At 37.4% G+C, this 17,994-nt stretch overlaps 1 protein-coding gene across 1 annotated transcript in view; it reads right to left on the bottom strand.

Annotated features, from left to right (window-relative positions):
- The window catches only part of myo10l1 (myosin X, like 1), a 46,439-nt gene extending 37,328 nt beyond the window's left edge, over window positions 1-9,111 (bottom strand). Inside the window, exons 1-2 of the mRNA XM_055231300.1 lie at window positions 9,001-9,111; window positions 7,252-7,350 (exon numbers count right to left, since the gene is read on the bottom strand). Of these exons, the coding sequence (XP_055087275.1) occupies window positions 7,252-7,350; window positions 9,001-9,111 (210 nt within the window). The remainder of the gene's footprint in view (window positions 1-7,251; window positions 7,351-9,000) is intronic.
- Between the last annotated feature and the right edge of the window lie 8,883 nt (window positions 9,112-17,994).

The following is a 17,994-nucleotide window of genomic DNA, read 5'->3' as shown; positions in this document are numbered from 1 at the left end:
AAAACGATTAGGGAAAATGTATTCAGTTGTTTCTATTGAACAAAATTCAGCACAAACGTTTATCAAAGTCACTACATTTGAAGCTTTATTAGATCTCAAACTCAAAATACTTTTACTTTTTATTCTTTAATTACATTTTTAAATGGGTACTTTTGTACTTTTACTTAAGTAAATTTCATGTGATACTTTTACTTTTACTTGAATATGTTTTTTTGCTCCAGTATCTATACGTTTACTTAAGTAACAAAACTGAGTACTTCGTCCACCACTGCACAATACTCCTTGAAGTTACACACGTTTTCCATCACTACCATTGATGGTCCTCAGGGTGAGTGTCGGTCTGATATGATGCATTCCACTCATAACACGCGTGACCTCCATGCATATGTTTAGCATGTGTTTATGGGCACACGCTGGTTTATTGACACGCTTAATTAACTGAAGACATGGATTAGAAACTGCTTGTTAGTCTAGGATGCTGCTGACGAGGCTGTCGAGGCTACGCACATCATCACAGCATCACTTCACAGTAGCAAATAGAGATATTTGTTGAAACAGTTATGTCAATATGATTAAGAAATATCAAAAGTTAAATCTGAACATAGTAAAAGAAAAGAAAAAAGCAACTCAGTCAACAGGACACTGCCTTATATCTGTCTGAAGGGAGGAGCTAACTACACTAAAACTAACAAACCTGGATGACTGAGAGATTACGCAGACATCAAATCTAAACATATAATCATAAACTTATTTAAATATTTTGAAAGCTGAAACAACTTATAGATCAAGACTTAACTAACTAACACCTAATAAAAAGGTAACTAATACACATACATTTAAGTTATTATCTTAATGTATAGTATGAGAATGTGATTAGTTTCTTTTTTGACAACAACAGGACTAAAGCGTGTTGTGATGTCATGATTTCATGTTTCCAGCATAGGTATTTTTTTGAGGTGCTAAAACATATGTAAAACGTAAAACATCAACACATAATATTATGATGTTACATCTCTAACTTTCCACCTCTGTCAAATGCATCTGGTTCTGTTCATTCCTTTTGTAAGGCAGTCATGCGCACACTGTTTTTGTTTTTTTCTTTCTCCCAGCCAAAAGCCATTTTCAATTTGATGGTTCTTGTCTGAGGAGGCTTCTGTAAACAGCTGGTAGATCAAACTTTAGTCCACCATTTTTGTTCAAAGAGAGATTCTCTTTCTTCACAAAAATACCTTCCTTCACGCCCATTTAGTGTTGTCACGATACTAAAATTTAAAACTATAATAATACGAATATACCAGATACTCTATACCGATTTTGAAATCCAAATGATTATTTTAAAGGCCCTTGTGATACTAGACAATAAAAATAATACTAGTTCTGATAAAAGTCAAGATAAAATTGTTCAAGAGTATCGATACCTGCTCAAATTAGCATCTGGTTTCGATTAGTATCTAATTTTCGATACTTTCAACTTTCTTTCAAATCAATTTTTTTGCTTAAAATCTGCACATCGCTGTCTTCAATTGAGTGGTTTGTAGCTTTAAGATGAAGCTGAATCGCAGACTGTAACCCAGAATTGGACTGTCTAATGAACTGGTATAGTCTTGCATGTAGTGGTTGCTTGGTTCCCTCAATATAATGCTCAGTCAATAGAAAATATCACATTGCTCTGTTTTTCCTTTGATTCTTTCCTTGCCCCACATCTCCGCTGCCTTCTTCTCCAGCACTATCGTCTCAACCCGCCCACACAGTACACCACAAAGCACAGTCCTCCAGTGAGACCCTCTCTCACTGAAACATGCAAAACAGCAGCAGAGATGAGAAAGGGGTGACCTATATATGCACAGGCTAGCACAGCGCTAACTATGAGGCTAAATTATTACTTAGCAGAATTATATTTTGAATTGATTCGTGATTGTATCCTCTCTTTAAAAATGTAAACAAAAAAGATCTTGGAGAATACTTTGATAAGGATAAGACGGCTTAAACCAGAGTGGGAAGCAGCTTGGACGGTAGTGTTGAGTGGCAGTTGGTCTTAGGAAAACAAGCTTTGTCGCCATTTTGATCAAATAAAAGTATTTGTTTGAGCTAAATGTTCAAGTTAAAGGAGCTGTACCAGACTGTATCATCTTAAAAACATAAAAAAACAAAACAAAACAGAAATAGCTCATTTTAAACGGTTTAAACTTCTTAGCATCCTATTCACCGCAATGAGTTTATAAGTACAACTAGCATGCTAACAGTACACCAATGTTACTTCCAAGTTTGTGGATGACAAAAATTATAATTATATCAATCTATATCAACAGAGACAAGCAAGTTATACCACATGACCAAGTTACAGGTCAGATCTGTGGCAATCCTGCTCACAGTAAGTGTTTAGTCAGCCATAAAAACTCCTGTAATAACATCTATAGACAAGCAGGTGGCAGTCCCTCTACCAGAAAAAATACATAGTACATATAAAACTGCACTACTGTTTCTCTGTATTGATTTTGAAGTTGTTAATCTGCATTTTATTTGATTGGAGCTATGCAGAAAGAGCTCATTGGGCAGTTTTTCTGAGTGTTGTGAGCACCAAGATACTGATGGAGTCATTGGCTCATTTTTATTGAATTGTGCGCAGAAACAGAACAAACATACAATCTTATCATGGTGCAATAAAACTTCCAATTTTACATTTTGTGTTCCAGGGCCATTGGCGATTTGTTTGGATATTAAAGGCCTTCTGGGGTAAAAAAAAAAAAAAAAGTCACACTTCATAATGGAAGTGCTTGTTTAATTAAAGTGCCCATATTACGCTATTTTCTGATCTATGTTAAAATGTTGTTTCCTTATCACAAATATAGCTGGAGTTGTGTTTTGTTTCATTCACACATGTTTAACACAGAACCTGCATATTTACGCTGAGTTCTTCTCTCAAACAGAAAACACTCTGTTCCACCTTGTGATGTCATGTGGTAATACAGGAAGTGCTCCACTGTGTTTGTAAACTCCACACATCTTCACTAGAATCATTTGGATAATTTTAGCCTTGGAATTGCCCATCTCTACTTAACAAAAATTAAAAGGTAAACTTGAAAACACTCCATGACATCACATGGTGGAACAGTGGATTTTGAGCTTTGGAGATGTAGACTAAATAACTCAGTATGTGCGAATGAAACAAAACACAACTTCAGGTATGTTTTTGAGGAGGAAACAACATTATAACATGGCTAAAAGCTCACATTTTGCGTAATATAGGACTTTAAAATGTGTATTAGCATTGCACTACTATTTGATTGCAATGTGTTTAATCATGTAAACAGATACGGTTTCACAGATGTTTAGAAATGATAAATGCTATGTCAAAATTCATGGGTTTCAACTGTGTATATGCAACATTTTGAGGACTTTTTCCCATTCAAAAGATATAATATTCTGTTTTAAATTGTTAAATACTACAGCAACGATCCTCATTTTTCATCATTCTGAAATCCCTGGATGGTAATATTTCCAGTCTAATGTTATTTCAAATCCCACTAGCTCCCTTCCCTCTCTGTCCTGTTTTGTAGACGGCCTTCAGTGAGTATAGTTTCACTGACCCACTTCTGATTCATCAAATATATCCTATTTGATCTGATTGTATTATACAGTAAGCCCTGTTCAGTTCAAAGTAATTCACTGACTGCACCACCAGATTATCCATCGTAGGAACGTTTTATTTTATTTTCACATTAGGGCTTGGCATCAATACCAGCCCAACTATATCCAGCTGCAGGTTGATTTACATTTTGCTAGTTTCTGCAAATAATTTACCTCATTTGTGGCTGGCCTGCTTTCCCTACCTTTCTCCATAATTCAACATATGCAGTAAATATTAATGATTGTTGCAAATAGAGAATAGTCTATTTTAAACGGTTTTAAGTTATTCCTCACTTACCTTTTGCATTCGGAGCAGCCTAATTATTCACGGTGATGAGTTTGCAAGTGCTTTTCACAATTTTCAGAAGCCACAGACGGTAATGCTAACAACACCTAGCATGCTAACAACGCACTTTCTGGTTCTCGGGCAATAAAACTCTTTATTCTTTGTTTCCAGATTCTCGGATGTGATGAGGTCATACTCCCAGATGAAATATCCAAAAGGTAAATGCACACATACTGAATCTGATCATTTCTATTAGTGACTAGACCCAAGAACTCACTATATAACAACAAAAAACTTGATTTGAACAATATTAATCTTAGCTGCCCACATCTGTGTTAAATATTATTGGCCTATACAATATTATGATGTCATCTGAAACCCATATCTGTATTGTAGTCGGGATGGGACGATAAACAGTATTATCGTTTATCGTGATAAAAAGGGATAACAATAATCATTTGTGATAATCGTTCGTAATCGTGATAATCGCCAACAAAAGATAATCGCCATTAACTTATAACAAAGTACAATACTTTAACAGCTGTTTAAATATGGAACCTGGAATTATTCATCTCCAGAACATTTTTAAACTGTCAGCAACAATAATTATCGTGGTATAATTGTTAATCGCAATTATTTTGACCATGATAATCGTGACACCAAATTTCAATATCGTCCCAGGTCTATATCGTAGCAAGACAAATTTCACTCAAATACATGGGATAAAATCTGATAGTCATTTAAATCTTTAGCGGCCAGTTAGCGCAACACGTCTATTTTGATTACCCAGAATGCTAATAGGTGCTAAGTAATGGTTGCTCCCTGTACAACCCCTAGGACCTCTGTTAAGTACTGTTTCAGCGCTGTTAGTATACAGCTCTCTGGTGTAGAATGAAAAAGCCTTATGAATGATGCAAACTGGAGCCTTCTGCTGATGTGACACAAAGCTCTGTGCATTTTTTTTTTTTTTTTTTTTACAGCTGCAGTTCATAATGCTGATTACGGGTGGCACAGTGAAGTGGGTCAGGAGGTTTCTACAGTGACAAGTGTGCAAAAATAGTAAGTCATATTTTATTTATTGCGTGAGAGGCATATTAGTACTTTAACTTTCCTTTTAAACGATTGGATTTAATCACTGTAGTAAAGCCAGCATAATAGATCGAAGGCAGTTTCTATAATTTTAACTTAATTATCACTTAAAGATGCACTATGTAACTTTTCTGGTGAAGGATAGCATTTGAAGCCACATTCAGTCTTAAAGGCGCTGTAGCTCATTTTTACAAAAAAAAACTGCACTATGCTACTTTAAACAGTTTGCAGTGGTCCAAAGTTATCCCTCACTTACCTAATGAATTCTGAGCATCCTAATTATTCACCGCAATGAGCTTATAAGCATTTTTAATAACAGTAATACTAACAATAACTAGCATGTTAACACACACTTCCTGATTTTTGGACATCAATTTATAATTAGATGCAGACGGCACACAGCGACCTTCAGAGCTGCTAATACTGAAATACACGGAAAAATGAATGACTTTTAAAGAACATTACTGTGGCCATTTAGCTCGCTTTAGCCCAGAATGCTTATAGTATTTGTCTCCATGGAGATGTTATTGCTCTGCCTGACATGTTACACAGTATGGAATTAAACCTAGCTGGCATTTGTTCAATTACAGGTGTATTTATTGTTCAGAAATACGTTGAAAAAAAAAATAAAAATATTTTTTTGTTAAATACATAGAGTATTGCGGTCTCTTTACTTTAAATATACATTGATAAAAGCAGTACACCCCTCAGCATGCCCACAGCTCCGACGCTTGGCATAATTTGGCACCAAACTAGGTCTACGGCTGATTAGGGGACACTTTCGCCGGCTGTTTCCTGTTCTCACTGTGTAATGCTCACCTCCTGCAGAATCCCCATCAAATATTCACTGGCTCTTACTGCGCTAACATTTAAACACCCAACGCTAGCAGAGACAGAGCAGTCAGAGCAACAGCAGCAGCTATGGGTGGGGGTTGGGCTAGCTAAAACTGGACGACCGTAATCCACTGCCATGCGAATCAATGCGTTCAGACACCATTTTGGGCTACCCCTCCAAGCATCCTTCTTCGTTAAGACAGCTCCCTTAACGTATGCAGCCTTTGTAGAATGCTTGGTCCCTCGAGGCAAAGATAGCATGGTACATTTCAAACCCAAGGTGATGTGGCATCTTGGGGCCAAAAAATGTATTATTAGCTTTGATCCTAGCTGCAAAATGTGCAAGTGGTTCAACATATTAAGAGCGTGGACAATCAAAGCTAACGTCTATTTGGTATTAAAGGGTTGAATTCAGGACATGCAGTAGTGGGGAGGTGTTAAAATAATGGTAGAACAAAACTGAACTGCGTTAGAACTGGCAGCTCCCCCGGCTTTCCTCTGGATTGCAAAAGTGTGTCACAGATGAGATGAATATAGAATATGAATAAGGAGGAGGAGGAAGATGGGATGTTGGAAGTGGGACATGAAAGCGGAGATAGAGGGACATAATTTTAGCCCTGGTGAAGCCTTTATACAGGAGACAAGTAGCACTGACTAAGGATGTGTTCACACTTGCACAATCACCACATCAAAATTGGAATAAACTGGCACTAAACCCAGAACTAACCCTGAACTAGACCGGGACTATAAGGGGACCAACCAAAAACACATTAGTAAAAGTAGTGAAGTACAGTGCAAACTTTACTTCATTTTAAATTGAATACTTTTTGCTTTTACTTCACTACATTTGAGAGCCGGTATCTCTACTTTCTACTCCATTACATTTATGAACAGGACTGAAAAGTTTAAATATTTTATATAATAGTGTGAGACCTGCTGAAAAGTCTCAGGTGTTTATTTTCAACACGTTTGTGGTTTGACCAAAAAAAATTGCTTTTGCTGATCAAAATTCAGCACAAATCTTTATGAAAATCAATACATTATAAGACTTATAAGACCTCAAAATCCGCACAAAATACTTTTACTTTTTACTCTTTACGTGCATTTTTAAAGGAGTACTTAAATACTTTTACTTAAGTAGATTTATTCATGTGATACTTTAACTTGAGTATTTTTTTGCTCTGGCATCTGTACGTTTACATTAACAACTTTGAGTACATCTCCCACCATGATTAGGATTAAGAGTATGATACTGCTTCACTTCACCCGAAAAAGCAGTTCTAAAGCGTGACAAATTCATGACAATACTAATTAAGGGTGAGTTACAATCAAATTAGGGATGTCAGTTTTAACTACCCACTTCCTGCTGTCACAGTTTGAAAATGGACTACTGCTTTAAGGGCTTTGATCCTTACCTCTCCATAGTCTGTGGTGACGACCAGGGTCCCATCTCCACAGGAGTTGACTGTGGCAGGAACCAGCTGCTCCTTCTCTCTCACCCACACACGGGCCCCCTGCACACACAACAAAAGAAAGTTACACATTGGATAGGGTGATAGTAGGTCAGGTGGTAAAGTGCTGTTCTTCTGATCCGAAGGCTAGCGGTTCAAATCCCATCACATCACTGGTAGAGTGTTCAGATTCACTGACCCACAGATTTGCGGTGCGATTCCAGCTCCCACAGATGAATGCTTTTGTTTTGTCCTTGGGCAAGACACCTAACACTCCTTGCCCCCAGTGTCTATGTACACTGGTGTAGGAAAGAATGACTCCACTTGTGCCATAGCCACCTGATTAAAGCCACAATATGAAACTTTTTAGTCAAAAAATAAAAGCATGTTTTTGTGTGTTTGTTTTTTGGTTATGGCACTGAAAAACATGTGTCCTTACTGTAGCGGGCTTGCCTCTCCTCAAACCTTACTCTTATTTGGCTTGCAGGAGGACCTCTACCTGCTTGTTTCCATGGAAATGCTGTTCTTTTGGCTATAATTCCACAGTATAAAACTCAAATTCTCTCCATGTAGAATGTTCCCAAGTATGATTTTAATTCCAGTGAAATCATGCAAATAACATTCCACTTCCAGAAAGTTGCATATTGTGCCTTTAAGTTAACACATTTGAATTTTTCTGCTAACATCTTTTTATTTTCCCAGGTGAACATGATACAAACATTTAAAAAACAAAAACTTTTAAAGCTATTTAGCTGAATTATGCTTCGCCATTTTTAGCATTCTATAGCTGATGACAAAAAATGCAAATAGGAGCCATTGTGCATCAAAGAAGTCACTATTTTTTTCCATAATATTCCCCATCTGACCTGACAACCACAAGATGGATGAAGACATCGACCCAGACATAGCCATATCTTCTGTACTATCCAGGAAACTGATTATCGATGCTTTGCTGATTCTCTGATATTTATGAGGTGAGTGTAACCACCAGTCACATTTTAATTTCATAAACAACTCTAGCATGTGTAACATCTGTGGCCTCCAGAGGGACAAGAGGAAATGTACTCTACACGGACCTTTCCATCCATACAAAGACTTCATTCACAAAGTCAGTGACCTTTGAACTCCAAACATCCCAACAGAAGCACAGCCAAACTGAAGGGGCATCTGAAAGGACAAGAGAGGGACCGAGGAGGGCTATACTGTTTTCGGAGTATAGCTATTTTGATGATGGTTTAAAAGGCTAGGAATGCACCGATTCAATACTATGGTTTTAAATATTTGGCGTTACCTGGTATCAGCCGATACCAGGACAGAGACTGAAAACAGCATTTATGTCCCTAAACGTCCAATATTACACAAAATTGTCTCTTCTGAGCTTTAAGTCATGTTAGAATGTTGCTCCTTCATCAAAAACATTTTTTTTTATTTAACCAGGAAAAGACTCATTGAGATTAAAACTCTCTTTTCCAAGAGCGTCCTGGCCAAGCGGCCACAGTTTTAGGTACAAAAAAAAAAAAACATAAACATACACACACAATTTAAAAACACAGATCGGTCAAAATGCAGATCCTGTGAGCGAAGGCTGTAGGCACCAGCATCTCTCTGAACTATGTGCCTTTGCAAGTAAAAAGGAAGCTGACCAAGAATACATTTGTATATAAGTAAGTACAAGTGTTTGAGTCTCTGTGTGGCCAGAGACGTCCAGCCCACACGAGTGTATAGCACACAGTGGTGCGTGAGTGCTTTGAGGCCAGTGATGAACCTCAGCGCTCCGTGGTAAGCTGAGTTCAGAGCTCGCAGGCTCTGAGCTGAAGCGTTCATGTATACCACATCACCATAGTCCAACACTGACATGAAAATGGCAGCCACAAGCCTTTTTCTGGCCTCAAAAGCCCGATTTTAGAAAGAAAAATCCTAATTTCAGTCTCAGTTTCTTTGTTATTTGTTGTATGTGAAACGAGAATGAGAGTGAACTGTCGATCCATACACCTAGATACTTATATCTGTCTACCAACTCAATTGGAGTACTTTCAGAAGTGCAAATTTGAGGGAGATTTGGAGTAAGTGTTTTAGAAGTTGTGAAAAGCATAAACTTAGTTTTGTCTGAATTTAGGGTGAGTTTTAGACTTAGGAGAGTGTTTTGAACGGAAAACATACCTGGAGTTGTGTTTTGTTTCATTCACAAAATGTTTGAATAACTCTTTCTTATTAGCCTGTCTACATCTCCAAAGATCATAATGCTCTGTTCCACCTTTCTGTTGTCATGAAGCGGTAGTTTTCAGCTACAGCTACCTTTCACCTTTATTTCACATCACAGGGTGGAACAGAGTGTTTTCTGTTTGAGAGAACATGCAGAGTTTGTGTGTTAAACATGTGTGAATGAAACATGAAATTCCAACTATGTTTTTGAGGAGGAAACAACATTATAACATGGATCAGAAAATGGAGTATGGGCACTTTAAAACACAAAACTCCAAATGTGTTACATAGCTGTTATTTTCTTCTCAAATAACTAGAACAACTTTGCGTAAATGAACCAAGCAAAAACCTCCAGCGAGTTACAATTTGGCAAAGAAATTTCACCCAAGGCAAAATGGGTTACAGCTAATGAAATATTGCCTCAGGATTATTGGATCCAAAGCGTTCAGCAAACACTATACATAATAAATGGCTCTATATGATAAATAATTTACCCCAAACTGTCCAAAGTAGCATTGTTACAAAAGCATGTTGGTAACTGTATTGGTTCAGTCAGAGCACAGGAGCAAGGTTCGTGTTTGTCCATTACATATTGCTTGTGCTCTTGGGCAAGACACCTCAATGGAGATGTTTTGAGCTTATTGTTGTCAGGATCAGTAGGCAACTAGCACAGAAAATATCCAATATGTTTAACAATCCCAAGCTTTATTCTGTGAAAATATGTGTAGAGTTTGCCTGGGATCCAGAACAGACACTTCTCCAATAGTTTACAAAAATGTGACCTTGGTCACTGTTGAATCTCCCTTAGTTCAGATGGGTGTAATTGACAGGTGGATTACTCAATCAGGGACATGCACAGTCTGTCTGTATTTAAAAAAAAAATTAAAAATCAATTACCGAAGCAAGAAACTCTGCTAATTTGAGGTGAGAGAAATTTGATTTTGTTCAAAACGATAGATGACCAATGAGCACCTGTTTTGTATTGTGTAATAATAAAACACCCAAGCGTGCTAGCATACTGTTTTAAGATTGTAACCAAATTAGCCAGCCAGCTAAATGTAATACTTCATCGTAAAAATGTGTCCTTCAGTTGTTTGTTTGTAGTAGGAAACATGTGTACATTTTGTGTGCATCATTTCAGCTTCTACTACAATGCATTTATATTTATGATGATGGCACAACTTGACCCCATGACCCCGTGACCCCAAAGGCCCTACATCTACTGCATCCTGTTTTAACTACTCATGCAGTAAAATCACTCCATGCACTTTAAACCTGTGCACTCAAGTAGCAAAAATCCCACAGCTAGCAAACTGGCTATTACTGTGCAGTGGCTAATGTGTAAAGGCACTAGACTAGTCAAAAAGATAATAGGAGACTTTTGTAAATCAATTAAAGATATTTAAAAAGAGTATAACATATAATATTTTTAGATGATTTTTTACTCACAACTAGCTTTAGTAGTCATTTATGATGCAGGTGTGTTAGCCTGTGTTCCTAGCTACATGCTAATATACAACTTCCTCTGCACCTAGCAAAGCTGCCAAGGAAAGGAAATGTTCACCTTAGAAGTTTAAAGGTCCTGTATAATGCAAAATCGACTCATGTGAGTTTTAAATCATGTTAAAATATTGTTACCTCATCAAAAACAGACCTGGAGTTGTGTTTTGTTTCATTCACACATGTTTGAGCAACTCTTTATTATTAGTCTGTCTCCATCTCCAAACCTCAAAATATTCCTTTTACTTTTTGCTCAGCAGAGTTATAGCATATATTCTAGGGTTTAATGATCCTACTGAAGGTGCATGGAGTTTAAAAGCTCAGTGGAGCACCTGTATTACCACATGACATCACAAGGTGGAACCAAGTGTTTTCAGTTTGAGAGAAGAACTCAATCTAAATATGCAGGGTTTGTGTGTTAAACATGTGAATGAAACAAAACTCAACTCCAGGTATGTTTTTGATGAGAAAGCAACATTATAAAAAATTAGGGTGACCAGACGTCCCTATTTACTCGGGACAGTCCCAGTTTTGAGCGCTGTGTCCTCTGTCCCAGCAAATTTATCCCAAACCATTTATTTGTCCCAGTTTTATACAAGAAATGTCCCAGGTATCTCTCTTTTTGACCAATCTGATCCCCGGCAAAAGTAATTGAAATGAGCATAAATCACAAAAAACACTCACAGAAGTCACTTAGATTATGACCCACAAGTGACTCAAGAATGGACCATACCAACCATAAGATAGGCAATATAGACTATAAACTACTGATTTTATAATAGGCTATGCAGACCCATCTAGGGCTGACCTGGAGGTCTATTGTGACATTTATAAATGAAGGCTGACTTCACACTTGCACACACCACATAAAAATTGGAATAATCTAAACCTGGGCTGGACCAGGAACAACCCAGAACTAGAACAGGACCAAATCTAACCTTCAGCAGGACTACTGTTTATATGCGATGATATAAAATCTCAATATACGGCAATTTGATTTTCAAGACTAAGTGATTGGACTTTTTATGTTGTTCATTACTAGTTCTGACTACTGATCTAATCTAACTCAAGATAATTCTAAAACTGTTCAGGAAAGAACAAATTTGGACCCTTTTATGTGATTTTTGTAGTAATAGTACTTGCTCAAATGAGTACCTAGCTTCAAATAGCTTTAGTATTGATTAGTAGGCCTATTTGATTTTTGAAAACCAATCAGGACTAAACTGGGCTCAATTGGACCAAACCAGGACAAGTCTGAATATCAAGATTACACCCCCACAATGCAATCAATTTTCTGGCCTTCCTTCCTATCCCCTTCCCCCACCGCCCACCTCCCAGACCGGCTACTGGCACTTCAACTGTTTTAGCCCTCATGTTTACAGATCAGCCCTCTGCACATGTCCAGACCGGCTGTTACCTCCACGGACCGCAACCTCCTCCTGATCCTGTTACTCCCTCTGCACAAAGCAATCTAACCCAGAATGCACTGCTCCATCAACTACTCTGTCACCAACACCTATTAAGGATCACACACTTGAGTAGACACGTCAACTCTAAACATGACCTCTGACCTCGCAGCCAAATCTAAGGCGTGAATAAGAACCAGTGTGCAGGTAGCCTAGTTGTCGCTAATGGAGCAATGCATCACAAATTAGGTTTGAACTGATGGGTTAAGAATATCCAGTTTGTTCAAAATGTTGAATCCATTACTTCCAAAGCCATAGGAATTAGAAAAAACAATATTTATTTTGTGTGTAACCTATTTTCAGTACTCAATTTTGTTACTTAAGTAAAAAACAGATACTGGAGCAAAAAATACTCAAGTAAAAGTATCAAATGAAAAAAAACTTGACTGAAATTATTAAAGTGCCTGTTTAAAAATGTACATGTGAAAGTTTTCTGTGCAGATTTTGGTTTGATTGACTTGATTTACTGATTTGTACAGAATTTTGTTCAAAAGCTAGATGTTTTTATTTGTATATTTTTGTTTTCTCAAATTACGAACATGTTATCAATAAACCCTCAGAATTTTCAGCACAAAATGTAGTAGAGTAGGAAGTACAGATACCTCTTCTCAAATGTAGTGAAGTAAAAGTAAAAAGTATCCATATCTAGATACCTAACATTTTTACTTAAGTATAGTACTTTACTACTTTAACTTCATTAAGTTCCCTCACTCCCAATTTTCCTAAAAAAATCTAAAAATTAACATTTAATATTCAAGGAACGAAAGAAAGAAAAAATTAAAAGTAGCCTATGATAATAAAGTTTCTGACATTAGGTGGTATTAGTCTGTTAAAGGTGTACAAGGTAACTTTTTTATGTTATGGGGTTTACCACATGTTTGTCTCCATGGAGATGCTATTGCTTTGTCTAGATAAGAATGTTCCACTGTATGACATCTAACTTATCTCTCCTGTACTAGTTCATTTATTCAATCAGAGAAATTCTTGGAAAAACCGTGCCTCTCCACAGATATGACCTGTAACTTGGCCTGGGGGCATCACATGCTTGTCCCCATGAAAATAGATATGTTTAATGCTTTATGGTGGAACATTCTAGGCAAAGTGATAACATCTCCATGGAGGTAAGCAGGTCCCTCAATCGGGAAGGTTTCATAGTGGACCTTTAATGAAAATAGATTTATAGCATCTAAAGCTAGTTTCATGATCAGATGGACATAACTGGAGATGGGATGTTTTAAGCTCATTGGATGAAGCACATAGGGATAACATGCAAACTCCAAACTGGAAGTCTTGCACGATCTTGCTCTGGTTATACCACCTTCAGAGATGCTTGAATACTGCTAATTACTTTTCCACATAGAAGCCACCACATTTGTGCTGCTTCAAAAACCCTTGTGCATATTATTGTGAAGGTTAACCAAATAACTGTATTCTGATATATTGCTTTTCATAAGGGGTTATTTATAGTGACGGTGATGGGGCTTGAGGGAACATACTGGCTGTGAGCAGTGATTCATTAGAGATTGGGGCTGTGCTGAAATCAAATGGCAGCTCTGGAGCCACTGCCAGAGAACAAGACTGGAGGCTAAACCAGGCCCTAGGGAACTCTGTATATACTGTTCACTATATCACATGGTCAGTGTGTATATAGGCTGGCATTAGTGTGGTTCATCAACTGCATTATGAGTGTGACGACATTCAATTTTAGCGCAATGATTAAGAGAAGAAAGATCACAACTGTAAGATTATGCATGATTATTGAGGCCATGACGGAACGACAGCTTCAGTTTTCTTTCGTTGCTTTGGTCTATACAACGCTATTCCTCAAGTAGTAACCAGCTTCAGGGTTGCCAGGCTTCAGCGACTCAACCCGCATAAGAGCATCTGAAAAAACGGCCAAAACACGCGGCACGTATGGCACAGCTGTTTTCCACTGTATTTATGAAAGGAGTGCTCCTCCAGTGACACAGAGTCGCCCTCTCTCCCACAAATTGAAGTTCCAAGTGCTGATAGCTTTGGATATGAAGATTTGTCACCAAAATTCAGGAGTATCATTAGGATTATTCTAAATCAGTACACTTTACATGGAAAACAGCTCTTTTAATCTGCAGCAGCTCTTAAAAAAACATCAATTTTTGCGGGAAAACTGTGTACTTGGCAACACTGACCAGCTTTATGGTATAAATCTTTCTGATTGATAAAGTTAAATGAATAAAACGTAAACATATAAAAAGCACTTCACATGTAGGTGGAGTATTCAATTGACTTAAAACAAGTTGTCCCGATATTGTCCTAATTAAAAAATTGTGACATTCACCGTGAACACTTCTTAACATCTTTTTATGCCTTCAAGAGTGAACCGTAAATGTCCTGTACCTGATTTTCTTCCATCTATTTGAGCAAAATGTGTCTTTCCCCACTACTGAAATATTGTATAAGCAGCCCCTGTCCGCTGTTATGTACATGCACATGAAATTATATTGTGCTATGTACATGTAATTATATTTTTTCAAAGAATCAGGGCGTGTACTGTTAGCATGCAAGGTTGTCTTTAGCATTATCGTGACAGCAAAACTCAGCTTTGGCCTCTGAAAGTTATGAAAACCAGTCATTGGTGTGAAGAATTAGGATGCTCAGAATGCATAAGGTAAGTGAGGAAAAATGATGGACCACTGCAAACTGTTTTTTTATGTTTTTTAAGACAGTAAAAATCTGACTTTAAACAATATTTGATGTGATACTTGATGGTGATAAGCCGCTGCTATAGCCACAGCTGCCCTGCGGTAGACTGACATGAGGCTGCCAATTTGCACAACCAACTACTCATACACACCACATTCATACATAGGCAAGGTGTTACAAGTGTCTTGCATTTGTCAGAGCTGAGATCGAACTGTCAACCTTCAAAACGGTGGTCGAACACTTTATCCAATGAACTGTCTCACCTTGATCAAGTCACCAAAAGAATGTGAGCAAGAATGTAAACCAATAGAAACAAACTGTTCAAATGCAGTGTGCTCCTCACATATTCCTTACACAATAACTGTAAATGCAAGGTCCCACTCTGTGCCTAAATTTGACAGAGATGAATAAATAATATCAGGAAGAGCTGCGTATTCTGGAGCTAATGGACACTGAGTAATGAGGCGCGTGAACGGGGGGAGGCTCTCCAGGGACCAAGGGGGAAAAGGTCACATACAGACACCTCCCTATAGGCACCTACTGTTTGTGCACACTCAGCTTTAATTAACTACACTCCATGGACTACACTACCAATTTCTTTTTTGTTATTGTCCAAATCTGTACCAAAATATAAGCATTAGCATTACCGTAATAGCAAAACTCAGCTCTAGTCTCCGAAATTTGTGAAAAGTGTTTATAAACTCATCGTGGTGAGTAATTACAATGCTCAGAATGCATAAGGTAAGTGAGGAATAACTTTGGACCACTTCAAACTGTTTAAAACAGTATAAAACTAGTTCTGTTTTTAACGTGTACAAATCAGGTAGAGCGTCTTTAATTCAAATTTGAAGTTGTGAAGTTAGATATACGTACATGGATAGTTATTGCTAATCATGTGAGTTCATCAGTTTTCTCTCAAATATTAATGTTTACAATCCACGCTCTGAACAGAATCCTACAGTTTTAACATAAATCGCAAATCTACTCGCAATACTTCAGAAAATCAAGTATTTCAGTATTCAGAAGTGTGGAGTCCTACTAGAAATTACTTAAATATTCTACAGTACTCCACATAGCCGGCAGCACACATGTAGAATCTATATTTAGCGTGTTTAGTTGACCTATTTCTTCCAGTCTAACCCTCTTTCTAAGCCTGCTACAGAGTTGGAAGTGGACCACTGCTGATCTAAAAGCCTGCATTGGAAATCAGCCAACACCAAAAGGACTCAATCTCGCACTAGTCCACTGAAAAAACAAATAACATAGTGCAGAGGAATTTGAGGTGTTGTTGTCATTGTTTGGTAGTGGTACAGACCAAATCTGAAGCCTATTATTAAATACAGTATATATTACATCATTTATTTAAGTGCCTGCAACAAGGTACAGAGGTTCATCCGAGTTCTCCAGTATTCCCTAGCACTGCAGTATTAAAAGTTTGGTCAACATAAACGTTGAAGGCATTTTTGCTATTCAAAGGTAAAAGATATTTTGTTTTAAATTGTTTATTGCTATGGTAACAATCTAAAATTTGTATCATTCTGAGACAGTACCCATGGACTATGAGAGGCGTTCAACTGCGAGGGTAAGAAACATCCAGGAAAATATTAGACATGTGTTTGGATGTGTACTCAGGTTTTAGATTAGTGGAGAAGACAAACTATCATGGACTAGGAGATGTTGTTTAATTGTTTTGGTCTGGTATGTTAAAGTGAACGGATATCGGCTTTCCAATATTGATTTATAAATAAATAAATTACTGGTCGTAATTGGTCCAGAGAGTCTTCTCATGTTTGAACTTTTAGTTACTCAAAGCTGTTTTGTTGTTACTTGAGGGATAAATAACAGCTACATAACACAAACAGATCAGTTTTGTCTAATGTTAATTTTGTTTTAAGAAAATAAGTGCTGTTTTCAGTCTCTGTACTAGTATCAGTTCATATATCAGCAGATGCTAGAGCTACAATATTGAAAAATGTCATCAAGTTCATAATTTGAGCAAACAAAAATATATAAATAAAAACAGCGGGGGAAAAATGACTATGGACTATAAACAGGTAGAGGGGGACTTTTTTTTACACTCACACAACTGGGATACTGCCCTGAAGAAGTCAGACTTCAGATTTCGCTGTCGTCCTGCATCCAGCAGCAGGAAGACTGTGCCAAAACCTGTTTAAATCAGTTGACGGACACATCACTAGTGAGCAGTTAAAACTGTCAGGTATGAAAACAAACTAAACCTTGGTCTGGAAAAAGAATCTATTAAAAGGAGAAAAATAGTTTCTGCTGAACGAAATTCAGCACAAATCTTTATCAAAATTACTACCTTTGAAGCTTTATTAGATTGCATAATCTACACAAAATATTATTATTATTTTTTTTTTTACTTTTTACTCTTTTAAGTATCCTCTGAGGTGAAGTATCATTTGAGGTGAAGTATACCTTTTTCATCTGATACTTTTACTTAGGTAACAAAATTGTGTATCTCTTCCACCACTGCCCAAGTCAGCATGCGGTATTAGACAGCACTTTGAGAAGGTGACTCCTGTCTGACACTAGAGCGGCCTCCACACCACAGCAGTGACAGAGCATTCATCCTCTTTGCACTGCGACCTAAAGTGTGTCACTCAGATTCCATTAAAGGTGATAACGCCATGGGGACAGAGGCTTTCAGCAGATTACAACAGCTGGTGTGTGTGTGTGTTCATGTGTTCATGTGTATGCGCGTGCACAGGTATTTATCACACTGTGAGGATTCAAATCTACACACTGAAATCATAGGGATTTTGGTTAACATAAGTTTTAGGTTAAGGTTAGGGGGTTTTGGGTAAGTTTATAGAAGTTGTGTGCATGTGTTTGT

Source organism: Periophthalmus magnuspinnatus, chromosome 22 (genome assembly GCF_009829125.3).
Source record: "Periophthalmus magnuspinnatus isolate fPerMag1 chromosome 22, fPerMag1.2.pri, whole genome shotgun sequence".
Classification (NCBI taxonomy): Eukaryota; Metazoa; Chordata; class Actinopteri; order Gobiiformes; family Gobiidae; genus Periophthalmus; species Periophthalmus magnuspinnatus.
The sequence above is the reverse complement of the archived record's forward strand: the minus strand, read 5'-3'. Positions and strand labels throughout refer to the sequence as shown.